This window comes from Lynx rufus, unplaced genomic scaffold, assembly GCF_022079265.1.
Source record: "Lynx rufus isolate CCGP_SWC_20201006 ecotype Redwood Valley unplaced genomic scaffold, mLynRuf1.p SCAF_8, whole genome shotgun sequence".
Classification (NCBI taxonomy): domain Eukaryota; kingdom Metazoa; phylum Chordata; class Mammalia; order Carnivora; family Felidae; genus Lynx; species Lynx rufus.
This window is the reverse complement of record NW_025814896.1, coordinates 96297710-96322718: the sequence shown is the minus strand read 5'-3', so window position 1 is coordinate 96322718 and position 25009 is coordinate 96297710. Positions and strand designations below refer to the sequence as shown.

Below are 25009 nucleotides of genomic sequence, written 5' to 3'. Positions count from 1 at the left end.
AAGAAGGCATAGAAGGCTTTCCCAGAGGGGCAAGGCACGTATTCAAGGTCTGACCCATTTTTAGCTGCCACCATCCCCTTTCTTTGATAACTTCATATCCAGACACTACCTAGAGCCTTAAAACTTTTTCCTTGTTGTTCACAGTCCTTCCTCAAGAGCCAATCTTCTCAAGAAATAGACACAGAAATGGTTTCAAGTTCAAGATTCCAAGTTCCCATCACACCTCCACTGTTTTCTAGATTTGTGACCTTTTCCAATCTCTTAACTCATTTCAACCACCACTTTCACATTTGTAATTGGACATAATAAAAATCTCTCTGCCGACTTCATAAGGTCCTTGTGAGAATCAAATGAGACAACAGATTATAAAGTAATATATAACACACACATGCACGCACACACATACAAAGCAATAAAATTGTTCTTCTGCTATAGTTATTCAAATTCAAGAAACCAAGAGTATTCCTATTACCATGTGTAACATTGAGGCACAGAAACCTGTAACAGACAATGCAAAAGATTTATTCAAATACAAAAATTAATCATGGCATTGACATTTTGGTTGAATCTAATATCCGTGTTTACCTGTCTCAGAGAGTAATTTTGTAGCTTCCAGAACCTTCTCAGTATAAACACCAGCTTCATAGTTCTCCATCTCAGCATTGATGATGTGTATAACTCGAGCTGCCCGGCCCCTAATGGCCCCTGCAGTCCGGTCCAGAGTGTCCACGTCCCCTTCTTGGAGGGCTATCACACACTTGTTCACATCCTCCAAGATGTGATTCTCTGTGGAAAAACACACACACATATACACGTGCACATTGATATGATTTTATGCCACTCACACACTTAGTAAGCAATCTAAGAGAGATTCATCAACTATCATGAGCCATCATGCAAATCTCAAAACATACCTTTATAACACTGAAATAACATTTAAAGAACATAGTGTATAATTACAATAGCAATTCTCAACCTTGAGCACTAGCTAAAGGGCTCACAGCATCATACAGAGTGTGAAGGTGCCATCCTACTAAGTTTCTGATTCCATAGGTCTGGGATGGGGCCCAAGAAATTGCATTTCTACCAAGTTCCCAGGTGATGGTAATGCTGTGGGTTTGGGGACCATACTTTGAACACCATACTTTGAGCATCTTTTTCAATGTTTCAGATTTATTGCATTTTAGTAGTGGTTGTGGCAGTGAACATGAAGTCAACCTGATCACGCAGAAACATTTCCAAACATGACCAGAATCAAACTCTGGGTGCCTGCTTATTTGATCAGTTTTTATTTAGCAGGCATTTAAGGGAAACTCTAAAACAAACAATTATCACCTCATCTGTCCTTAAGGTCATGTCATGCACAAGGTATATACAGTAGGAAAACTGACCAGGTAAAGAGGATCACAATGTTCTCCACAACTAAAATAACTGGTGGCTGGTTTCGTCAGTTTAGAGTCAAGGTCAGTCACCACTCTCCCTCATTGCCCAAAGTAGAATCCAGGCAGGCAGGCTGGGGAGTTTCACTCTCTAGTAGCATAGAAAAAACATGCAATCTGGTCCCTCATGGTTTTACAAGTATGGAATTTTGTATTTCACATGTCCTAAGTGAGATCTGTAATTATATCCCTTAAACATTCTTTGGAAACACAATTCTAAGGAAATGTTGAAACGTTTAGTGCTCTGTGGAAAGAAAAGAACTTAAGCTGAAAATACACTCACATATACACACACTCACTATAAATAAAGAGAACAAGTGAGAAATAGTCTAAAGTAATCTGGTAACTTCAAAAAATTATAACTGTCAAATTCAACAGTTAATAAAGGATTGAAATAAATTATTACTTCCTCGAGAAGTTTCTAGGGCTACCTGTGAAATTAAAAGTTCCTACCTAAAGAGGGAAAGAGGGTAAGGTATTGCACCAACACCAGTCTCCACCATGGATCTCTCCTACTTTCCTGAAGCCAGTCAGGCAGAAGGACTAAGCGTTCTGTCAGGACCCTCGGCAGAAACTTGCAAAGTATAACTTACTCTGTATCATGGAACCTCTGCTTTGACCTCCTACAATAGGATTACCTTATTTGAACCATTACGGATTTCTGATTTCTACATTCTCTTGTTCCCTAATTTCAAATAGAAATTAGAATAGGAAAAAATGAGACAATTTTAATATTCAGATTTTTTAAACTCACAAAAAGTAATACTTTCTGAATGCTGATATTTTCCTGAGTAAAATAGAAATGGCTGTGACAATTTAGACTTTACAAAATTTTTAGTTTGGTTAAGGAACTTTTGAAAACCACCCCTTTCTGAAATCCTGGATTGTGTCACGCAAACTCACTTAAAAGGACACCTGGGAGAAAGGTTTACTCAAATGCAACTTGGTACAGAATTTCAAATACAAAAATTTGATTTTAAAAGGCCTCTTTCACTGCTCTTCTTGCCACCCTGCTGGATCTCTCCAGACAATTCAAATATGTCCAGGTCTCCAAAAGTATGCAACTGGGAGGGTCTGCATATCAAAAGCATGCATCCATCCACTATTGTCTTTGAATAACACAGAAGTACAACAAAAGCTACTGCTTTTCCATGCATGGAATTTTGAGATCCCATCTCTGTTCTAACTGCATTCAGAACAGAAATGGAATGTGCTAATTATAGTATATCCTAATAATTTCTCTGGAGTTGATAATTTTTTTTTAATTCTAAGAAGTCCACTCATGACCTAATATCTTAAAATGAAATGATAGGTTTTAAAGGGGAAAAGAAAACAACTATTTCCCAAACTAGAAATGTACAACTCATTTAATTAAGACACAAGAAAAAGAATATGCTTTAATAGATATAAATGATACATATTTGAAGGAGGCTAGCAGAAGCTGAAAACCCAAAACACCAAAAGCATTGCTTTTAATTAGGCAAATCATCAACTAATTTGTTCAATGGTCAGTTTAATAAATCATGCTGTGTGAATAAAGTATTAATTTTATTAGTTTTATAATTTATTGACTAATTTTTTCTTAATCAAGTTTTTTTTGAAATGCTAAGATCATTTGCTCAGGATTTCTCAGCATTTTCCAATCAGGGTACCCCTGTAAGGGAAAAACGAATCACCATTTCCTCATAATAGTAGTTCTCGTAGTGGATGGTATACATGTAAAGGCTAAGATTTGGAATGCCTTAAAATAGATTTGTATTCTATTAAGCTCAGTACCAACAATGTATTTCAAAAAGAATAGTACCTGTTCCTAGAGACATGTCATCTGGTCAAAAGATCATAAGTAATGTATATGTGGATTCCCAGACCCCTTATAATAACTTCCCTCCTCATCTCTTCCCAACCCTCTCAGGTCTGAGCCCAACAGTTTGGGAGCACACTGGTCTAGGATCTATCAAGAATTCCAGTGAATTATTTGAAGGCGAAATCCACACTTGATTCATTTTTGCATTCCTGACAGTGCCTTATACACAGCAGGTAATCAAAGAAAAAACACTGAATAAACATGTTTGTTAATAGGAGACCGTTTTATGTACTTTTATTCTAAGGTATTTTCAAGAGAAAGAGTTCAAGAAGTAAAGACAGGAATGCTGTCCCAACTAGGAAAGAACACAGTAGAGAAAGTAATAATAAAAAGCATAGGTATTCCAGAGAGGGCCCCATTGCTGGGAAAAACCGCTCAGGTACTTTGGATGTCATATCCGGATATGAAGCATGGCTTTTAAACATATCATAAAACACTTGACTGCAATATATTTTGTGATGAATTTGAATTTTTGCAGCCTTACTGTTTCAGAAAAGATGAGTTTTGTTATAAAAATCACTGATGACCAAACTATTTGATTATTATAAAGCTTAAAGATATAGATTCTAAATTCAAAACCTAAGTTCCTTGTTTCGTTCTAAAAATTCTCACAAACTCAAGACTCTGGAGTCAAAAGAAAAATAAGAAAAGGCAGACAACAAAACACAACTCTTGGACATTATGGGATTGAGTTAATCTCTTCTTCAGATCTTAGATGGCTGCTACTATGTGAGCCAAACCCAAGAATTAAACTGTCACACGGTTAATGCCAACACACTCATTTTAAAACACTATTAAAAATTGTAGTTTTTACCCAGTGGGGAAAAACTTAAGTGTTCTAACATAGCCATTTCACTTTTTTATGAGCCTGGGCCACATCTGAAAATTGGTTTTGCTTCTGTAATGTTAATAGCTAGCATCATTGCTCCTGAAACTTGTTGCATTTCATATGGACAAATTAAGCACTCAGGCACACAGGTTCAGGTAGCATGAACAAACTGTAGTCTTTTGCAAACAAAGATTTTTTGGTTGTTTTTAAAATAGAGTTCCCTGCCAGAATAGATATTCCCTTAAGAAGAAACTGATACATAAAATGTCATTAATGCCATTCCAAAATATCTCCTGGGCCAGACTTGCAATTTACTGATGCAAATATTTTGGCTTCAGCTCAGAGAGGAGATGAGAAGTAGTTTCCCCAACAATTGGGCTGTATCCATAGCCCACCGGCAGGACAGAGAAGGCTGGGTCATTATTTGTCAAGTCCGTCTGTAGAAAGGTAGCTGCCACCTCCAATTGTCAACTCCAAAGGCATGCTCCAGCAGGCCCTGCCAAGGCTGGCTCCCTGACAGCGCCTGTTCATTTTCCTGTCATGGCATGCCGCGGCACTTGTACCGCTGGGGTTGGACTGCACAGTGTTATCAGTGGAAGCCAAAGCCTTTTCTTGTTGCTGGTAATAATGAGATGCACAAAGGAATGGCAGGGAGAAAGGTGGCAAAGAGGCAGGGCTGGTGGAAGAAAATTAAGAAAAGCTTTGCACTATTGAAACGGTCTGAGATAAGACCTCCTCACCTTGCTTTTCCCTACTCTCAGAAATTTTTGTACATGCATTTAAAGAAAAGGAGAAGTTGGGAAATTTTTAAGTTCTGAAATGATTCCTCTTTGCAAAAGGTAGTCCAATGCATATTTTCTACTCATTTGCAGGAAAAGGGGAATGCAGAATAACATTTCCAGCTATCAGGATTGCTGTGAGATCTGAGGCTGGTTAGGGAGGGAGAGCCGCTGCCCTGTCTGGGGGGGGGGGGGGGGCACTATAGTCATCCTGGCAAACACTGACAAGACATGAGACAGAGGCGGCCACCCTCTTATTCCACACCATCCAAATCCCCAACATGTCTACCTAAACCACTGCTATGCATTGCATGAGAAATGCACTTCTGAGATATCTTTTACATTATTAGGACTCAGCCATCAACGAAGCCAATCTCAGAAATGGCAACGTATTAAGGTCTTTATCAGCTAGCCGCCAGATATGGGGGTATTTAAATGAACAGCTGCTTTGAAAAGTCACCAGAAACAGAGCATCTTGGGAATGAAAAACAAGACAGGCTTTTGAAAAAGATGAGAGAGTGGAATGAGGGTACCAGAGGTGGAGAGAAGAGAACCCAACGAAAGCTGGAAGCACCAAAGGTAATTTCCCACTATCCTAACTTACTGAGAATTACGTAGCTTCTGAAGAGGATAATCAGGATTTTCATACCGTCTCTGCCCAGTTATCTCCCCACTCAGTGCAGGCCCTGGGATACTAATATCTTTCTTACAGATTTTGGGGGAGAATTAAAGCAAACAGCATAGTGTCAGGCAAATTCTAGACACTGAAGAGGTATTCACTCATGTTTCCCATTTTTCTTCTCTTGCTCTCCATGGTTTCAAAGTTGGGTTTTTGATTATCCGTCAGATCTACAGATTGGACTCTGCTGCTCTCAGACATAAGCTTCAAACACAAGCCCCCAGTGGGAATTCATTGTCTGTTTCTTCATGAAAAGCAAAGACTGCACCTAGACAGTATTTCCAAATATGATGAGCTCCCCCAGAAATTCCTTCTACAGTGTTGCAGTAAGATGCCCCTTCTGCCTGGATCCCACCAGCAATGCTGTGACCCCTTCCCTCTCAGGCCTCAGTTGGCCAAGGACAGGCAGGCCTTGGTCAAGGCCAGGTCTACCTCTGAGTAGAGTCAACATCTGGTCAGTTTGAATTATCAAGGTTCACTTGATTACCTTTAATGCCTCACAAAGGAGGCTGATGTTTGCAGCAACCCCCTCCCCAACTCATCCCACAGAGACTCTTCTTGGTGAACTGTGCCAAATGTTTGTGGGCAAATATGTTTAGAGAAAGGTATCACAAACCTGGGTAACTTCACTTATTGGAAAAAATGACCCCCTTAAACACAGCCAAATTGGGCTAGCTGACTTTTTTTTAATTATTATTATTTTAAAATATAAACCATGAGAACTAACCAATCTCACATCTCATACCCTTTTTTAAGATGGGTGATTTGGATGTATCCAAGGCCAATCTGCTTTAAAAACTCTAGAAGCTAAAAAGAAACCCATGTCTCCTTAAATAATCTCTTCAGTTTGCTTATCTCTTTACCAGAAAGTTGTATTTCCACACCCGCCCCCCATGCTTTGACCCATTGTTTTGAAATAATGTGCACACAAAAGAAAAATTTCCAAGAGGGTGTTACAGTCACATTTGCAGAGATGACTGAAAGCTTACAGGGCCAAGAAAAGCACTAGAAACCGAGGCCCATGACATTTGCAAGATATTCCTAATTCTGTTCTCCAGTTGCCTTGAAAGGGCCTATTTGTGATTACCTGAGACAGAAAGGAAGTCATCCACTGAGGTGATGTCATCCACGGCCTCTGTCAACACTCGGACCTGCTTCTCCCACTGGTCTTTGAAGACGTCCATGTTGTCCTGAGCAACTTTGCTCTGTGGTCGGGCAGCCAGTGTGAGAGCAGCATTGATGACCTATTTGTTAGAAACAATCCAGAAAGACTCTGACTACACTATTTAAGAAAGAAACAAGAAGGTCAGGGATCACATTGAAACCCTGGACCCTATAGTTTCTCAGGGGTTCTAAGTGGGTTCTCTGTTCAGAAGACAATCAGAAACATGAAACATGAAGTATGTTATCAGCTACCATTAGTTTTTGTTTACGTTGTGTTTCTTCTTTTTTAAATAGACAGATTTTATGTTTTTTGTTTTGTCTTTAGCTCTTATTTATTTTTCAGAGACAGAGGGAGATAGAGTGTGAGTAGGGGAGGGGCAGAGAGAGAGGGAGACACAGAATCTGAAGCAGGCTCCAGGTTCTGAACTGTCAGCACAGAGCCTGATATGAGGCTTGAACCCATGAACCGTGAGATGACCTGAGCTGAAGTCAGACACTCAACTGACTGAGCCGCTCAGGCTCCCCTCTTCTTTGTTTTAAGATATAGTAATTAGCCTCAGGTTTCAAAAAGTGTTTACTGGACAAATCCTATTTACTTAATTCAGATGTGGTAGAAGGCTAACTCCTGTTCTACATGTGCAAAGTTGTAATTTAGTTGAGACAAGGAAAATAGTAATGGAACATTTAAAAATCAGCCCAAAATAAACAGAACAAAGTCAGTATGAGTGGAAAAGACAATAATTACCAGAGTTATTCTGAATACTGGAACAGTTAGGAATTCTTTTTGAGAAAGGTACACCTTGAAGCAGCTCAGGAATGATGGCAAGACAAGGCAGGGAGGGACATGAGGGCCTGAGTAGAGAAGTCCCTGAGTATCAGGTCACCAATGGGCTTTTGAAACAAAGTAGATGAGGCTTACCTGGGGACACAGGCTGTCAATCTGGGTGGCTGCCATCCGGACTAATTTCACCCCTTCCTCATTGTTGGAAATGGAACAGGCCAAGTTGGCAACCTGGATTGAAAAGGATTTGAGTGAAAATCATGTTGGGGCAAAGGGGAAGTGTACTGTTGCATGACCTTACTCCTTCTCTGGAGTCATCTCTTCCAGGGTAATCCTGCTACAAATAAGGATGCCTTTCAGTGATTTACCAAATATTACTAGTTATTATGCTACATTAGACATTTAGTCCAGAAAAGTAAGGTGCTAATAGCAAATTATTGCTTCAAGATTCTCAAGCACACACAATAATGTATTTTAACTGGGTTGCTTTGATCCATTTTCCTCTGTAGACTGCTCTTGTGACTTATACTCTCACTTGAACCCCCTAATACTCATCATGAAGTGTGGCCATGATTTTGGTCACATAAGCGCTAAACTCTGACCAGTGAGAGAGACACTGCAGTGCACTTAGGATTTAAAGGAGATTCACAAGAAGTTGAAAATGAAGGTGTTCTAACCCAAAGGAACCCATATCTGCCTGTCACAGTCTGTCGGGAAACTGCTAGTCTACCAGTAGCCCACTCGAGGACTTTCAGGGGGCAGGCAGGTCTGAGAAACAGATAGGAAAGGCTGATATAACCCAGTAGGCAACGATACAGTGTACAACAAATTAGAATATGTGAATTTAGTAAAAAGGCATTCAGTTTTAATTTTTTTAAAAACATTATACCAGCCAAAACAGCTGCACTGAATTTAAGCTCCCTGGTCAAGCATTTCAATTTGTATTATTCCTCCTCTTCAAGGAGTGAGAGGTGGTAATACAAGGTCAGATTGATTGGCCAAGGTCAACAGCACACAAAGCTACCATCAGAACACTGATCAGTCCCATCAGACTGATGCCAAGAGGACAAGAGGATGGGGATTAGAAAGGGCAAAGGAGAAGAGAATGGCCACCAGGGCTAGGAGCAGGAGGGCAAGTAGAACAAGTGATTAGCAGACTGAGAATCCCCTGAGCCTTGTGGCCACCTGCCCTTTTGTATCCTGCCACCTCTGCTCTCCAAAACCAGGCTGCCTCTCTACCATGACTTCATGCCCTGGGAGATTAAAATGCAACACACGTGCAGAGTTCCAAATGCAAAAGAAAGCTTAGTCAGACAGTGTGAAGAGCATGGAACTGGAGGTCAGGAGGCTTAACCACTAACTAGTTACAGAGTCACTTCACATTTGGAGGGCCGTTTCCTTATCAGCAAAAGGATATAGGTAGATGGTGATACTAGGAATGCTTACAAAGATTACTTCAGTAAATCATTATCATTGACAATCCCATTTTGAAGCTTTTAAGGAAGAACACTTTACATCTATTGTAGTGAGAATATGTACTATGAGAAACCACAGATGGAATTTCCAAACATTAATTATCAGTTTCTTATATTTTATAGTTTATCTTGGATTCTTCAGATAATTTTCACCATTTTACTCAGTTTTCCAAGCACATCTCTTTGAAAGACAATATACCTTCCTGCATCCATTTATAGGATGCTAAATGCCCAGAAGTATGAGGCTTCTTGGAGGCAAAGCAAGAATTACAGGTTCTCCATTTTTTTGTTATATTGTTTCCACTCCATATTTTTATTTATCTTTGTTGTATTTGTATTCCAGTGTATTTTATATTCCAAACACCACATGATGTATGTGACATAGAATTGATGCTCAATACCTGTGTTTTGGATTAAAGAGCAGTTTTAATAGTTTTTTATTGCATATATTTGAAATATATCCTAAAGACATTCTCAAAGATATAGTTGATTTACCCCTTTAATCTGACTAGACAAAGTTCATACCACCTTCTAGTAGATATTTACCAACACTATGGTGATAAACAATGATTCCTATTTTTTGGTCCACTGTTTGAGTCCAGAATGCAGAGCTCCTTGTTCACGGTGGCATGAAAAAAAAAAAATCGGGGTGGTGTAAATTTTCCAGAAAGATGTATACATTTAATTTACAATTCTTTAATCTTCAAGTGATTTCTTCCTAATTCTATTGTTGAACAGCCTTCCATTTTATGAAATGAGGATTTCAGATGGTTTTGTTTCCTCTCTATCATCCTTTCCTGGTGTGTGAGACTTGCAATCACACTCTTGCACAGCAGTGGACATAAGCTGAAGAGTTTGGCATGTGGCTCTGTAGAATGACAACAAGGGAGCCTTAGGGCTGAGAAAAACTAGGCTCCTGAGTGAAGGAGATGCCAACCAATAACTTCTACATGGTGATAACAGACTCTTCCTTGTGTATCTTTTGAAATGGGTCTTCATCCTTTATTTAAATAAACTCTATTATGACTTAGATCTAATAAGGGAACCTCATTGCCTGGTTGAATCTAATTAGGGGGAACAGGGCTAGTAACACCTAGAAAAAACGAAGAGCCAACAACCCCGAAAGTCCTTTAATTATTCTCCTTAATTTACTGATCCATAAATCCTGAGGTCTGGCAGCCTCCACTCTGCAATGAGCTCCTGCTGTTTAAGTCCACTTAAAATCAGAATTTTATTTACCTTGTATTATACTCTGAAACATTCTGAAACTATTTACAACACGATGCTCAGGATTTCACAATTTCCAAAGGCAGGCAGGTTTACATATCTTAAATTGGCCATGGATTCCATCCAAATTCCTGTTTTCCTTAGGCTTGCCTTTCTGCTTCTCACTGGACCCATTGGCATGATGGTGACTCTGAACATGGTTGTAATATACCGTGATTTCCACAACTCTGGCACCAAACACTGAGTTTCCATCTTTGAGGCAGCTCCCAATCATTATTGTATCTTAAAATGCCTGCTCATATCCTAGCAATAGTCCAAGACCACTGTATACACATAGTAAGTATTTGATTACTTATTTTACCTGTTCTTTAACTACAGGTCTGACGCTATACTAGAAACCCATAAGATAAAATGTCCTATTTTTCAAATCACAAGATTCCCCCCACACACCTTGTTTTTTTTAACCAATTTATCATGAAAACCTTTCTAAGGGAGGTGGGGCAGGAAGGGAATGGTAAAGTAGAATTTTTAGACATTTGAAAAAGATTAACATGAGTTAAAGAATAGACAGTAGTTATGCTAAGTGAAATAAGTCATACAGAGGAAGACAGATACCATATGTTTTCACTCTTATGTGGATCCTGAGAAGCTTAACAGAAGACCATGGGGGAGGGGAAGAAAAAAAACGGTTAGAGAGGAAGGGAGCCAAAAAATAAGAGACTCTTAAAAACTGAGAATAAACTGAGGGTTGATGGGGGGTGGGAGGGAGGGGAAAGTGGCTGATGGGCATTGAGGTGGGCACCTGTTGGGATGAGCACTGGGTGTTGTATGGAAACCAATTTGAAAATAAATTTCATATGAAAAAAAATAGACAATAGATTAACTGATTACTGTTACCAGGCTGCAACCCAAAAGATGTTGAGCAATATGTTTAAATTTAATAAAACCTTGAAACCTGCTTGAGTCAACCAAGCAGGTAACATTTACTGGCTGGCTGTGGCTTCTGATTTGTCCACTCTCGAATTGTTGACAAATTAGCTGAAGCAACAGGAGTCATCTGCCATCATGGAATCTTAGAAAACAATAAAGCATATCATTTATGGTTAGGTGTTGGGCTATTTAGATTGCTTTGGGATTTCTGAAAGGAACCAGATCATGAGTAAAAATGGCATTGCTCCTTGCTTTAGCTAACCATGCTAAATTCCCAACAATCTCTTTGGAAAGGAAACCCTCCTCTATACCTTCTGAGAACAATGAATTTGGGAAAGCCAAAGCTGAAAAGACTGAGCCAAATCTTCTATCTTTGACTTACTGTCTCAAAAACCAGTTATCTTGAGGAAAAGGAGGAAGCTTAGCAGCCATCACTAAATTGTGTGCTGCTAACTACAAGGGCCTTAGGAGTTCAGAGAAAAGAACAATCAGTAGTCCTGGGAGGGAATCAGTCAGCACATCATGGAGAGGTAGGATATCCATCTTGCAACACTTCTCTTCTGATTGCCTAATTAGTATAATTTTCAGGATTCTCAAAGATTATGATATTTTGCTCTTCTGGAGGCACACTGTGTAAACAGGTGAAACAAACAATGATATCACCAGCAAGATTAGAAAAACAAGAAGTCAGCAAGGGGAAGTGATACAGATTCCCTTAAGAAAGTAACTTGCTTCTTGGGAGTGCCTGGGTGGCTCAGTCCGTTAAGCACCCAACTCTTTTTTTTTTTTTTTTCAATATATGAAGTTTATTGTGAAATTGGTTTCCATACAACACCCAGTGCTCATCCCAAAAGGTGCCCTCCTCAATACCCATCAGCCACCCTCCCCTCCCTCCCACCCCCCATCAACCCTCAGTTTGTTCTCAGTTTTTAAGAGTCTCTTATGCTTTGGCTCTCTCCCACTCTAACCTCTTTTTTTTTTCCTTCCCCTTCCCCATGGATTTCTGTTAAGTTTCTCAGGACCACATAAGAGTGAAACCATATGGTATCTGTCTTTCTCCGTATGGCTTATTTCACTTAGCATAACACTCTCCAGTTCCATCCGTGTTGCTACAAAGGGCCGTATTTCATTCTTTCTCATTGCCACGTAGTACTCCATTGTGTATATAAACCACAATTTCTTTATCCATTCATCAGTTGATGAACATTTAGGCTCTTTCCATAATTTGGTTATTGTTGAGAGTGCTGCTATAAACATTGGGGTACAAGTGCCCCTATGCATCAGTACTCCTGTATCCCTTGGGTAAATTCCTAGCAGTGCTATTGCTGGGTCATAGGGTAGGTCTATTTTTAATTTTTTGAGGGACCTCCACACTGTTTTCCAGAGCGGCTGCACCAATTTGCATTTCCACCAACAGTGCAAGAGGGTTCCCGTTTCTCCACATCCTCTCCAGCATCTATAGTCTCCTGATTTGTTCATTTTGGCCACTCTGACTGGCGTGAGGTGATATCTGAGTGTGGTTTTGATTTGTATTTCCCTGATGAGGAGCGATGTTGAACCTCTTTTCATCTGCCTGTTGGCCATCCGGATGTCTTCTTTAGAGAAGTGTCTATTCATGTTTTCTTCCCATTTCTTCACTGGGTTATTTGTTTTTTTGGGTGTGGAGTTTGGTGAGCTCTTTAGATTTTGGATACTAGCCCTTTGTCCGATATGTCATTTGCAAATATCTTTTCCCATTCCGTTGGTTGCCTTTTAGTTTTGTTGGTTGTTTCCTTTGCTGTGCAGAAGCTTTTTATCTTCATAAGGTCCCAGTAGTTCATTTTTGCTTTTAATTCCCTTGCCTTTGGGGATGTGTTGAGTAAGAAATTGCTACTGCTGAGGTCAGAGAGGTCTTTTCCTGCTTTCTCCTCTAGGGTTTTGATGGTTTCCTGTCTCACATTCAGGTCCTTTATCCATTTTGAGTTTATTTTTGTGAATGGTGTGAGAAAGTGGTCTAGTTTCAATCTTCTGCATGTTGCTGTCCAGTTATCCCCGCACCATTTATTAAAGAGACTGTCTTTTTTCTATTGGATATTCTTTCCTGCTTTGTCAAAGATGAGTTGGCCATATGTTTGTGGGTCTAGTTCTGGGGTTTCTATTCTATTCCATTGGTCTATGTGTCTGTTTTTGTGCCAATACCATGCTGTCTTGATGATGACAGCTTTGTAGTAGAGGCTAAAGTCTGGGATTGTGATGCCTCCTGCTTTGGTCTTCTTCTTCAAAATTACTTTGGCTATTCAGGGCCTTTTGTGGTTCCATATGAATTTTAGGATTGCTTGTTCTCGTTTCGAGAAGAATGCTGGTGCAATTTTGATTGGGATTGCATTGAATGTGTAGATAGCTTTGGGAGCACCCAACTCTTGACTTCACCTCAGGTCATGATCTCATGGTTCTTAAGTTCAAGTCCTTCATCGGACTTTGTGCTGACAGCATGAAGCCTGCTTGGGATTCTGTCTCCCTCTCTCGGTGCCCCTCCCCTGCTTGCTCTCTCAAAAAATAAATTAAAAAAATTAAGTTTATTTATATATTTTGAGAAAGATAGAGAGAAAGTGCGGGAGGGGCAAAGAGAGGGAGAGAGAGAATTCCAAGCAGGCTCTGCACTGGCAGCACGGAGACCCATGCAGGGCCTGAACTCACAAACCATGAGATCACGACCTCAGCTGAAACCAAGAGTTGGACATTTAACTGACCGAGCCACTCAGGCACCAGTAAAAATTTTTTAAAAAGAAAGTAACTTGCTCCTTGAACTGCATTTGTACCATTGGCATCCACTCCCTAACCTTCTAATAATAAACATAGTTGGCCAGAAGCAGATATTCCAGAGACGATGATGGTTAAAATCCATCATCGATGATGGTTAAAATTGACAAAATCATAAATGCTTAGAGCCCTCACAAAAATATACTGTGATCATTTAAAATGCACAATGTTTTCCATTACCAAACAACAAAACAAAAAACAAAAACCCACACAGTTCAAATCTCCAAACAAACAGCCCATCATGGCTGTGAAATTTGGTTTTGTGTAGACATCACTACCCAAAGTAGCTCCATCTCAAAAATGCCATAGACTTGTCTGAACATTTACAAGTAAAGCCAAAATGCCTGGAAGGCTGAGCTTTAATTAAACATTAAGAACCTCTGCTAATAAAGTATTTAGGCATTTAACTCCAAAGTGATACGAGGTGCATCAGAAAGACGAGAACATTTTCTTCTTTTCTAGTCCTGGAAATCAAATTACATTTTTTAATATTCGTAATTCTGTTCAACTCCAAACACCAGCACATATTCAGTGCATTCAACCCCCAAAACACTTTATCATTTCATTAATTTTTACAGCTTCAGGTATCATTGTGGTGTTTTAAGAAGAGCATACTATTGAAATAAAGTAGAATAGCAATTTGGAGGTTTATAAAGTGCTTGTTCCTCATGTTAATATTGCTTCATCATTGTAAATTTGAGCACAAAATGAACTTATTTACTACTAAAAGGGAATTTATGGCATGTCTAGTCACCACAGTCACCTATCCATATAAAACCATAAAGAGATGATGCCACAAATTCCATACCAGCTGTTGTTCTCTAGAACACTCAGGGGAGTGAAGGGTGCTATGGTCTCGGTCTGAAGATTTACTCAGTTATCTGTACTGATAAGATCAGCACACAAACGGCATTAAAATATATGTGCCTAGCTTGTATAGAATTTGTAGGTTTCTACAGAATATGCCTCTTATGTTACAGATGGGGTTTTATAATTCAGGAAGAGACAAGATGATACCCTCGCCTGAAATGTGAGAGGAAAGACAGAAGGAGCTGATATTAAGACGAGGGATTTGACCTTAAGAGGATGATGGACTTCCACAGACATGGACATCTGAGCATATTTCATGGCCACCTTCACAATTTGATTTGAGAAGAGCTTGAAAGGTCTGGATGTCCCAGAACATGTTTGTTTCATGCTGAGATGTCATGGAATCCTTTTAAAATGCAGCTGCTTCAGGCTGAGATGAGTTTATCAACTTCACTGCTAGTAACTTAAGTTCTGAAGGTTAGAGGGCACAGCCAACAGGGATAATGTGATCAGGGAAGAATGGCAAAGGAGAGGGTGGCAGCTGGGGGACAGCAAAACAACACTGCGGGGCGGGGGGCAGAAGGAAGTAAGAAGTACTTTTATGCTCCTGTCTTTAATGACCTCTCTAAAGCATCTGGAACTCTTGATTATTCTATACATTTTAATTTTTAATACCATACAACGGTCAGGATCTTGGGCTATGCAGTTGGGCAGCTTGGGGTTTGTATCTTGACTCTTGTCCTTCCTTGCTGAGCAGGGTACTTTACCTCTGTAAGCCTCGATTTTCTCAACTATAAAATAGAACTATAAAATAACAAAAAAGTGGCAATAAGGTTGAAATGAAACATGACTAGAGTACTTAAGTCAACTTGGTTGAGCATCCAACTCTTGATTTTGGCTCAGGTCATGATCCCAAGGTTGTGGGATTGAGCCCCAAGTTGGGCTTCACATTGAATGTGGAGCCTGCTTAGGATTCTCCCCCTCTCCCGCTCTGTCTCTCTCTCTCTCTTCCTCTGCCACTCTCCCCTGTGTGCTCTGTCTCTCAAATAAAAATTAAAAAAAATTAAGTTCTTATTGTTAATATTACTACATAGGAAGTAACAGAGGCAGTGATAGAAAATAAAGGGAGGTCTACTTTACATATGATCATTCATATAATTTATCCTTTCATTATGCATAATTTTATTAAAGTTGCGATCTCCACTTGCATCTTGCTCACTGCTTATATCACAAATATTTTCCAGATTCTCTATATATCTGTAATTATTTTTTTTAATAATTAGTAAGATTCTTGAATGTTTTTGCTTCATTATTTGGTAAGTCAATTCCCTTTAAAAAGGGAATTTATTTAAAGGAGTTTCCAGTGTTTGCTTTTACCAAAAACAAAGTAGCATACATACGTCTTTACAGATCCAGTTTTTGCTCCCGTCAGAAGTGGACTTTCTGGGTCAAGGAAACTGTTCCAGCACTTGCTTACATGTGGCCATAATGCTTGCTGAAAGCCCCCTAACAACAAATGAATTGCTAATTCTCCAATGTCACTAGCATCAAATCCCGCACTCTGACACTATTTCTTCTTGCCTTCTCAGCCATAACCACATCATCTGAACACCTTTCCAACCTTCATTCTACAAATCAGTTATATTCTACCAGTATAAATCAGCATTGCTTAAAAAGTCACTTTACTGGCCACCTGGGTGGCTCAGTTGGTTAAGCGTCCAACTTGCGCTCTGGTAAAAGTCACTTTACTGGCTTCCGCTCTGGTCATGATCTCAGCTTGTGAACTCAAGCCCCGCATTGGGCTCTCTGCTTTCAGCACAGAGCCCACTTCAGATCCTTTGTCCCCATCTCTCTCTGCCGCTCCCTACTTGCATTCTCTCTCTCTCTCAAAAATAAATAACATTTAAAAAAAAAGCCACATCATGTTTTCTCAGTGAGACTGTGAATTCTTGTAGGACAGAAGACTTCACTACACCCAGCACATAGCTGGGATCACAGATACTCAATTCCAATTTTTTCATTTACCAAATCCCCCAGGTTCCCTCCATATGTATAAAGCAGAGGACTATTCAACTTGTCATAACCTGGTCATAGCTAGAAAGGCCCCAAGTTCTAGGATCTGATGTTGGGAACAAGTGTATGTTCTCTGTGCCATCCTTTTTGCAGCTTATCAAATCAGCATTGAGCAGTTAATACTAAATGAAACTTGTACAAAATCCTGCCACATGATGCTAGGCAGCGATTTCTTCCCAACCCCACCACACTTCGTATCCTGGCCTAGGCTTCTAATCTATTAGAACACAAATCTGCATTCCTAGAGCTCCTTGGGGATACAGAACAGCACTTTTGTCTGTGTTCTTAGGTACATATACCACTTGAAAATGCTGTTTGCATGCCTCTGCCCAAATTAAAGTGATCAGTCTGCCCTGTTGACTTTAATGGAGGTAATCACCAGTTCACATTCATGAACAAATTGATGTGCTTGCTTCATAGCTGAATCATCAGCATAAATCTATACCTTTCATATATAAAAACCTCAGTGGCTTAAAATAATGCAATAAAATATAACCTAATGCCTTCTTGATGCCTGTTCATCAATAATGTGTGGCTATGTGAAGAGGATAGGAGAGATTTAGAATATGTTATCTAAAATCATGCAGTGAATATAATGTCATTTTAATTACTGAAGGCCTCCTGGGATTCTGTTTTCTCCATCCTTTCACTGAGGAAATGAATTATTATTTTCACTGTTATTTGGTTTTTCAGAGTCCCATGTAATAAATGTAATCTTAACTGATTTCCAAGTGAATAGAACATGTTGACCTTCATATATGTAAGATGACTCCCTCAGGGGGCCCAGAGCCCCAGGATCTATCTCTGGCAGTGGAGACTTTTAGCAGAAGCCCACGAATTTTTCAAAAGATCTAGATGAATAAACGAGTGCATCTACTCTGTATAGCTTGGTCATACATTTTAAGATGACAAGTGAAGTGTGGAATCAAGGCCATAACCACAGTGCAGAGGGAATCTATCCAAGCCAATACTGAATGTGTGACTTCAGCCCCCTTTGCACAAAATTCCAACTTGAAAAGAGAGAAGTCCCTACTTCTACGTTATGCCTCAGGGTTTTTTTTGTTTGTTTGTTTGTTTGTTTTGTTTTTGTTTTTGAGGGGTGGGGGGATAGGGGGCAGTGGTGAAGATGCCTCCATCAGTTAAATTGTTAGTAATTGGCCAAACCTTAATTCATGGTCCACATGTCTCTGAAGACTTCCCATTCACACCAGCGAATAGATCACTCTTCTAAATGTCTTCAGGATTACTGCCTGCACCACTAGTGATGACTTACCACATACTATTGTTTTTTTCATTACTTGTGGTACGTGCAGATGGATAGATAATTACATACATGCAGAATTAAATATGCAGGCATACAGATATCATGCATCTTCAATTAAAATTTAACCTTCTTTAAAATGGTTGTGTTTTATTCATCTTTATGGTCCCTACAGCTCCCTGTACAAGATCTTTCACACAACAGATATAAATGTAGTTCCAAGGGGTGCCTGGGTGGCTCAGTCGGTTAAGTGTCTGACTTCAGCTCAGGTCGTGATGTCACGGTTCGTGTGTTTGAGCCCCACGTCAGGCTCTGTGCTGAACTCTTGCTCAGAGCCTGGAGCCTGCTTCAGATTCTGTGTCTCCTTCTCTCTCTGCCCCTTTTCCACTTGTGCTCTGTCTCACTCTCTCAAAAAATAAATAAATGTTAAAAAAAAGAAAAAAAAAAACAAAGGAGGGATGCCCCTCTCATTTAAATGTAGTTCCAAGGCAGCTTCCCTATCCTGGATGTTTTCCTACCTTCTGCCCTACCTGTACCCACCTCAAATGAGGCCTATTCCCTCTTATCACAGTTTACCCAGGAAAAGGATGCTATTGATTAATCAAAGTAACTATCCACTCAGGTAATTATTTTCTCCTCCTAGAGAAAATATAATATTGTCTAATATATTCCTCCTACTATAACACCTTAACCCAATTAAGATGTTCAGGTCCTTAAGAATTTAAGGAAAAATGTCCATTGTAGAAACTTCAGGGCCCCTGTGCAAGCTGTTGGAGAAATATGTAAGGACAATGACCTTTCTTTAAGCTCTGTAATATTTATCTAAAATTTCTTCTGTCTTTCCTTTCTCTGATCACCTCTTTTGGTAAATCAAGTAGTATTGGAGCACATCCTACCCATTCACTTATATATGCTCCATGACTGCTTTTTTACTCTAAGGGCAGAGTTGAGTAGTTACAACAGAATCCACATACACACAAGCCATGAATATTTCCTATCTAGGCCTTTACAAAAGAAGATTGCAAACTCCTGATTTAGATGAAAACTTGGGCTGAATCAACCAGCTAATTTTGTTAGACCTGCCAAATATGCCAAAGCATCTGCATAGCAGGAAATGGCAAAGGCATGATATTTATGACACAAGTGCAATTAAGAAAATCAAGTAGATCAGGGAGGGGCTCACATTCTTAGCCTACAAAACCATGTGCCCCTCCCAGGTCTACTTAACAGTAAGTTTTGAGACAAAAGAAAGAAAAAAAAGGGATAGGGGGGAGACAGGAGAGCTGAGAGTGGGACAGTAGTGGGACACCTGGAAGGACCTCAAGGATGTTGTCCACTGCCCCCAAGCATTTACACAAGTGGTTTGCTGGTGAATAGAGTCAAGAGAAGCAAGTAAGAGTCAATAATTCCATGTGGCTTATCTCACAGCATAGCCTCCTCAACCACCCTTTCCTGAAACAGGAGGATCGCTCTCCATTCTTTGGGTTTCTTTGAATTAGCCAAGATGGTCAATTTGCATCCGTCTTGGATATCCACTTTGCCTTTCATTACCCCCCCCCACCCTACCCACCCCTTGGGCTTCAGCAGTCTGCACAGTGAACTCAACACAAAGACCTAGAGTATAGCTAACAGAAGTTACTGGATCCTCAATATCTCTTTGGCAAAAGCCTGTGCCTGGTCACTGCAATGGGCATTGTTCTGAGGAAGATTCCTGGAAACCTGTCTTATTACAGCCTTAGAGGGCTCAAAGTAGACTAGAGCAATGGGGTATGGGAGATAACTGGACTCCAGTACTGAGCCACACAAGGGAAAAAACTGAAGAAACGACCTTCAAAGAAGCTCCAACTCTTAACAGCCATATATTTCCAGCCCTCAGGCACCTATACATACATTCTTTCTTTTCATTGCCTCCTGGAACCTTTCCAGGCTTGGTCCCTCAAACCTGCTTGCTCCATCTCATCTGTACTTGATTGCCAGCTTTTCCTTTCTTCATTTCACACATCTTATTTAATTTTTCTCCCCATTCTCTTATCAAGTTTCAGTTCTCCCCTTGGTCTGTCTCCAAGCTTGTGTGAGTACAGAATACAGCTCCCCTTTTCCAGGGCTTTCCCCTAGGGACAAGCTCACCCATTGCCATGCCCAGACTAGATGGTATTCCAGGTCCCTCAGGTACCAGGGAAGGGACAGAGCTGTCAGTGTCTGCTGCATTGCAGGCTCATGAGACAATGTCAACAAAGCCAACCACATGTAGCAGCCCTCAGACTCTCCAATACCCTGACACATGTGTTCATTCTCATCCCAGTTCTGCTCTCTTTACCTTCTTTCATACTCTTGTTCCTGCTACAAGTTCTCCTTTGCTTAATACCTGTGAGTGCTTTTACCTAGCTAACTAACATCTTTTTACCAGGGGATACCCTCTCACTTTCATCCTTACCTATAGTCTTTATAGCTCTTCTCTACAAGACACACACACAGCCAGCCAAAGTCTCCTGATTTCATTGATAACCGATGCTTTTACAAATCTCTTCCAAGCTAGAAACTCCCTTGTTGAGTGCTCCACAGCGCCTTCCTTCAATGGGCCACAAGCCCCTACTGATGCGTGCAAATGTACCAGTGCCTTACTCATCTCTGAAATCTGACACACATCCATGCTGCTCAAAGATCAGAGCAGAGCTGTGCCAGAGAGTAAGCAGCAGAGTTACTCCAGATCACCTGGGAGCTGTGTCAGAATAGGCTCTGCCACATGGAACTCCTGTTCTTCTTAGGTGACCTTCAAGTAGCCACTTCCACCTTGTTGGGCAACAGATGTGGTCATCATACTTCAGAACCATCACCCGATTTGGACCCCAGATATATCCTGGTTTCATCAGCAGTCCCTCAAGAGACCATGGCCAGGTCTAGATGGAAGGAATAGCTGTGCCTGCAAAAGCTCATGTCAACTCCCAGCCATGATTATGGTCATAACCAATGCTCATAGGAACAGGCCGAGCCCCACAATGCCCTTCAAATGTGCCTCGGCTTGGCAACTTCCTACAAAGAACCATTTTGCTGTCATCCTCAGTGGGTCACTTTTTTTCCCTCCTAGCTGAATCAGTCGTCCGAGTGAATGGCCAGTCAGCCTGACCTTTCAATTTGCTGTGTGAAATAAAGCTAAAGATGGTATTCTGACTAATAGTCCCAGAGAGAGGCAAGGAATGAGGAAATTCTATACATCTTGTTTCTGTTTAGCTTTGTGCTCTCCAGGCTAGCTGTTTAACTGTGGCCTTTTGCCTGGAATGAGCTTTGCATTTTTTCCCATGGGATCCAGGTATAGCAAGGACGCTTGTGGGAACACCAATAATATTGTGTGTGCACATAGAGGAAGGGAGAGAAAGAGAGCTATATAGATGTTTGAGGGTTTTCATCAACATAAATGCTCTTACCTAAGAAAGCTATAATTACAATTATTATTTTAACATTCTCTGAAGCCTGAGTAAATTTCTAACTTTTAAATGGCTTCATACCCATGATTTCATGACAGAATATTATGTAGACAGAGATGTATATTTTTTAGTTGGCATTATTTACTGATGAAATAGCAGTAACAAACTATGCTCATAAGCCAAATATAACTAGTGGTTTGTTTCCATATGATCTTCGAGCTAAGAATGGTTTTTAGATTTAAAAAGGGTAGTTAAATACACACACCTCAACACCAAACAAATAGTTAGATTAAAAAGAGGAAGAGAACTTGGACATGTTTCTAAAGAAGACATAAAGATGGCCAACAGACACATTAAAAGACATTCAACATCACGAATCATCAGGGAAATGCAAATAAAACAATGAGACACCACCTTACACCAGTCAGAATGGCTGGTATCAAGAAGACAAGAAATAAGTTTTGATGGGGATGTAGAAAAAAGGGAACCCTCATGCACTGTTGGTGGGAATGTAAATTGGTGCAGCCACTTTGGAAAACAGTCAGGAGGTTCCTCAAAAAACTAAAAATAGAAATACCACAGGATCCAGTAATTCCACTACTGGGTATTTACCCAAAGAGAAATGAAAATACTAATTCAAAACTATGTATGCACTCTGTGTTCATTGCAACATTATTTATAATAGCCAGATATGGAAGCAACCTAAAGGTGCATCCATAGATGAATGGATAAAGATGTGATACACACACACACCCATACACGATGAAATATTACTCAGTCATAAAAAAGAATATCTTGCCACTTATGACATGGACAGACCTAGAGGGTATTATGCTAAGTGAAATAAGTCAGCCAGAGAAAGAGAATTACTGTATGATTTCACATGTATGGTGTAGAATCTAAAAAACAAAACAAATGAACAGACAGACACTTAAATACAGAGAACTGGTGGTTTCCAGAGGGGAAATAGGGTGGGGGATAAAATAGATGAAGGAAATTAAGAAGTAGTAACTTCCAGTTATAAAATAAATAAGTCATGCAGTTGAAAAGTACAGAATAAGAAAGAGAGTCAGTAATATTGTAATAACATTGCATGGTGACAGATGGTGACTATACTTATCATGGTGAGCACTGAGTAATGTGCAAAATTGTTGAATCACTATGTTGTACACCTGAAACTAAGATAACATTGTATGCCAATTGTACTTCAATAAAACACACACAGAAAAATAATGTAAGACCCAATGTGACCCCTAAAGCCTAAAGTATTTAGCACTTTGAATAAAAGTCTGCTAACCCCTTGAGTATGGTACAGTTATAAATATGAAGACTTTTCTGGTGTCTGTCTGCTTACAGACCAGGAAATGAGTTGTTCCAAGTGCTTCAGTACTAGATGTCCTTGCCTCTGTTCAATGAAGCTGTCTATGCTTATACCAGAAAAGAGCTTGGGAAAATGTTCTTCAAAGGCAAGGATCTTTTTATTCCTCATCCCTTTATATTTATTTACCTAAACCCTATTACATCATTCATCACTTCACCAGATATAGCTCCTCTAAAGATCCAGTATATCCTCAGGGACTAAAAGCTGCTAAGTTTAAGAATGTTGCAAAGAATATGTCCAAGATTTTAAAGAAAATTCACAAAGAATCAGTGCAAAAATCATGTTGGAGGCAGTATCTCTAGAATATGGGCAAAACTCCCAAAGTGTTCACTTTGAAGAAAAAAGCATTCTTTTGGATAAATATGTTGCATGTGGAGGGTACACCTTGTATGTACCAGAACATTTAAGATCCATAAGAATGCCAAAAAATGCCATTCTTTGGCATGGAGTCTGACTCACTGTTTGAGAGTGATAGAATATGGGGAAGAAAGAGCTTTGCTACTCAAAGCGTTGTCCACAGGCAAGTAGAAGAGCCATCCCCTGGCAGGGGGTGGGGGGTGTAGTTAGAAAACCAGAATTTTGAGTCTGTCCTAGACCTACTGAATCACAGCCCACACCCAGGCACATTGTAGTTCAAAAAGTATTGGCATAATGCAACCAAAATCAGATGTGAAACTCGGTAGTTCTTCTAGGTGGGCAAGTGAGTTAAGTTGGCATGTCCTCCTCTATAAGATAGATAGGATGCCTAACTTTCATCATAAGGATAATGGTTACCAAGGTGTCAAATAGTGTTCCACAAAAGGTTAACTCCTGTTTTATGATTAAGGGAGCTACTACAAGGCAGTAAATACTAAAGCATGATGGGAAAAGCGACTTGATAGAAGATGTTTGACACAAAAATTGAGTCTCTGCTCTTTTTAGCAAGTGATTTGACACTGGCTATAGGAAGAAAATGACCAATTCATATAGGAATAACGATGCATGACTCAGAAAGGATTTTAGAGATGTTCTAATCCAATGGTTCTAGTCTTAGATGCATATTAGAATCATCTAGAATTTAAAAAAAATTCCAATGTCCAGGCTGTACCACAGAGATTTTAGAGTGGGGCTTACAAAAAAGATTTTTTATTTTTTAATCCCCTAGATGATTCAAGTTGTAAAACTAAGGTTGAAAATTACTGATTTATCCAAACAAACTCTTATTCCCTTTCTCATGTGCGTCATCTCCATCAATTTTACCAAAAAGAATATTTATTCTAAAGGTCTTAGAAAACTTTCCCTTGGTCATGCAGTTAAGTTGCTATAAAACAGAGGCCAGGATTCAGGTCTCTCGATTTCTGTCATTTTTAACTTTGGATGCACACTGAAAACTCCCAAGAAGCATTAACAAAAAATTTGATACCTGGGACCTACTCTCACAGATTCTGATATACTTGTTCTTAGATGTGGACTAAGCATCTCACCAGAGGAGATTTTGATTCTCGAAGTCTGCAAAGGGCCTGACAATTCCTGCCTCTGAAAGATTCCTCAGGTAGCACCTAAGATAAGGCAAATTTCAGATAAAACTGATATAATCTATGGCTAGTATCAGCATCACCTGAGAATTCATTAGAAATGTACATTTTCAAAGTCCCCCACCCCCAGACCTGCTAAATCAGAAATAAGAGTGGGGCCCAACCTTGCCCAATCTTCCAATCTCTAGCCGACAGAAATTTCCCCAACATTGTACCTGTTTTGCTTTCTTGGGAAAACAAACAAACAAACATATATATAATAGAATGTAATATATATGTATTATATATATATATCCAAATCATCACTTTTTTATCTATAGAAGTAAGCCATTTGAGAGGTTTTTTTTTTTAACACTTTTAATTAGAGAGGCCTGCTATCATTATTCATGAATATTCTGGGTGGGAGTGAAAACCTGTGATGTAACACTCAAAGCACTTTCCTGGGCCTTCAGGGTAGTGAAGCCAACTGGGTCATTGCTCGTTTTTCCACTGAAATGCAGATGTGCGCACACACAATGACCACCTTTTATTATCCGCTCCCTGCCCCCCTAATGTTATACAAGTGACAAGATGAGGCTAAAA

The 25009-nt window shown here is 39.8% G+C and overlaps 1 protein-coding gene across 7 annotated transcripts in view; it reads right to left on the bottom strand.

Moving 5' to 3' along the window:
• CTNNA2 (catenin alpha 2) overlaps window positions 1-25009 on the bottom strand; it is a 966176-nt gene that overhangs the window by 106971 nt on the left and 834196 nt on the right. For 6 of the 7 annotated variants that reach the window (XM_047068620.1, XM_047068618.1, XM_047068619.1 and 3 more), the window contains 3 exons: window positions 7674-7766; window positions 6678-6834; window positions 586-786 (listed from right to left, as the gene is read on the bottom strand). In XM_047068620.1, coding sequence (XP_046924576.1) covers window positions 586-786; window positions 6678-6834; window positions 7674-7766 — 451 coding nt within the window. The remainder of the gene's footprint in view (window positions 1-585; window positions 787-6677; window positions 6835-7673; window positions 7767-25009) is intronic. The other variant, XM_047068623.1, reaches the window with a different exon arrangement.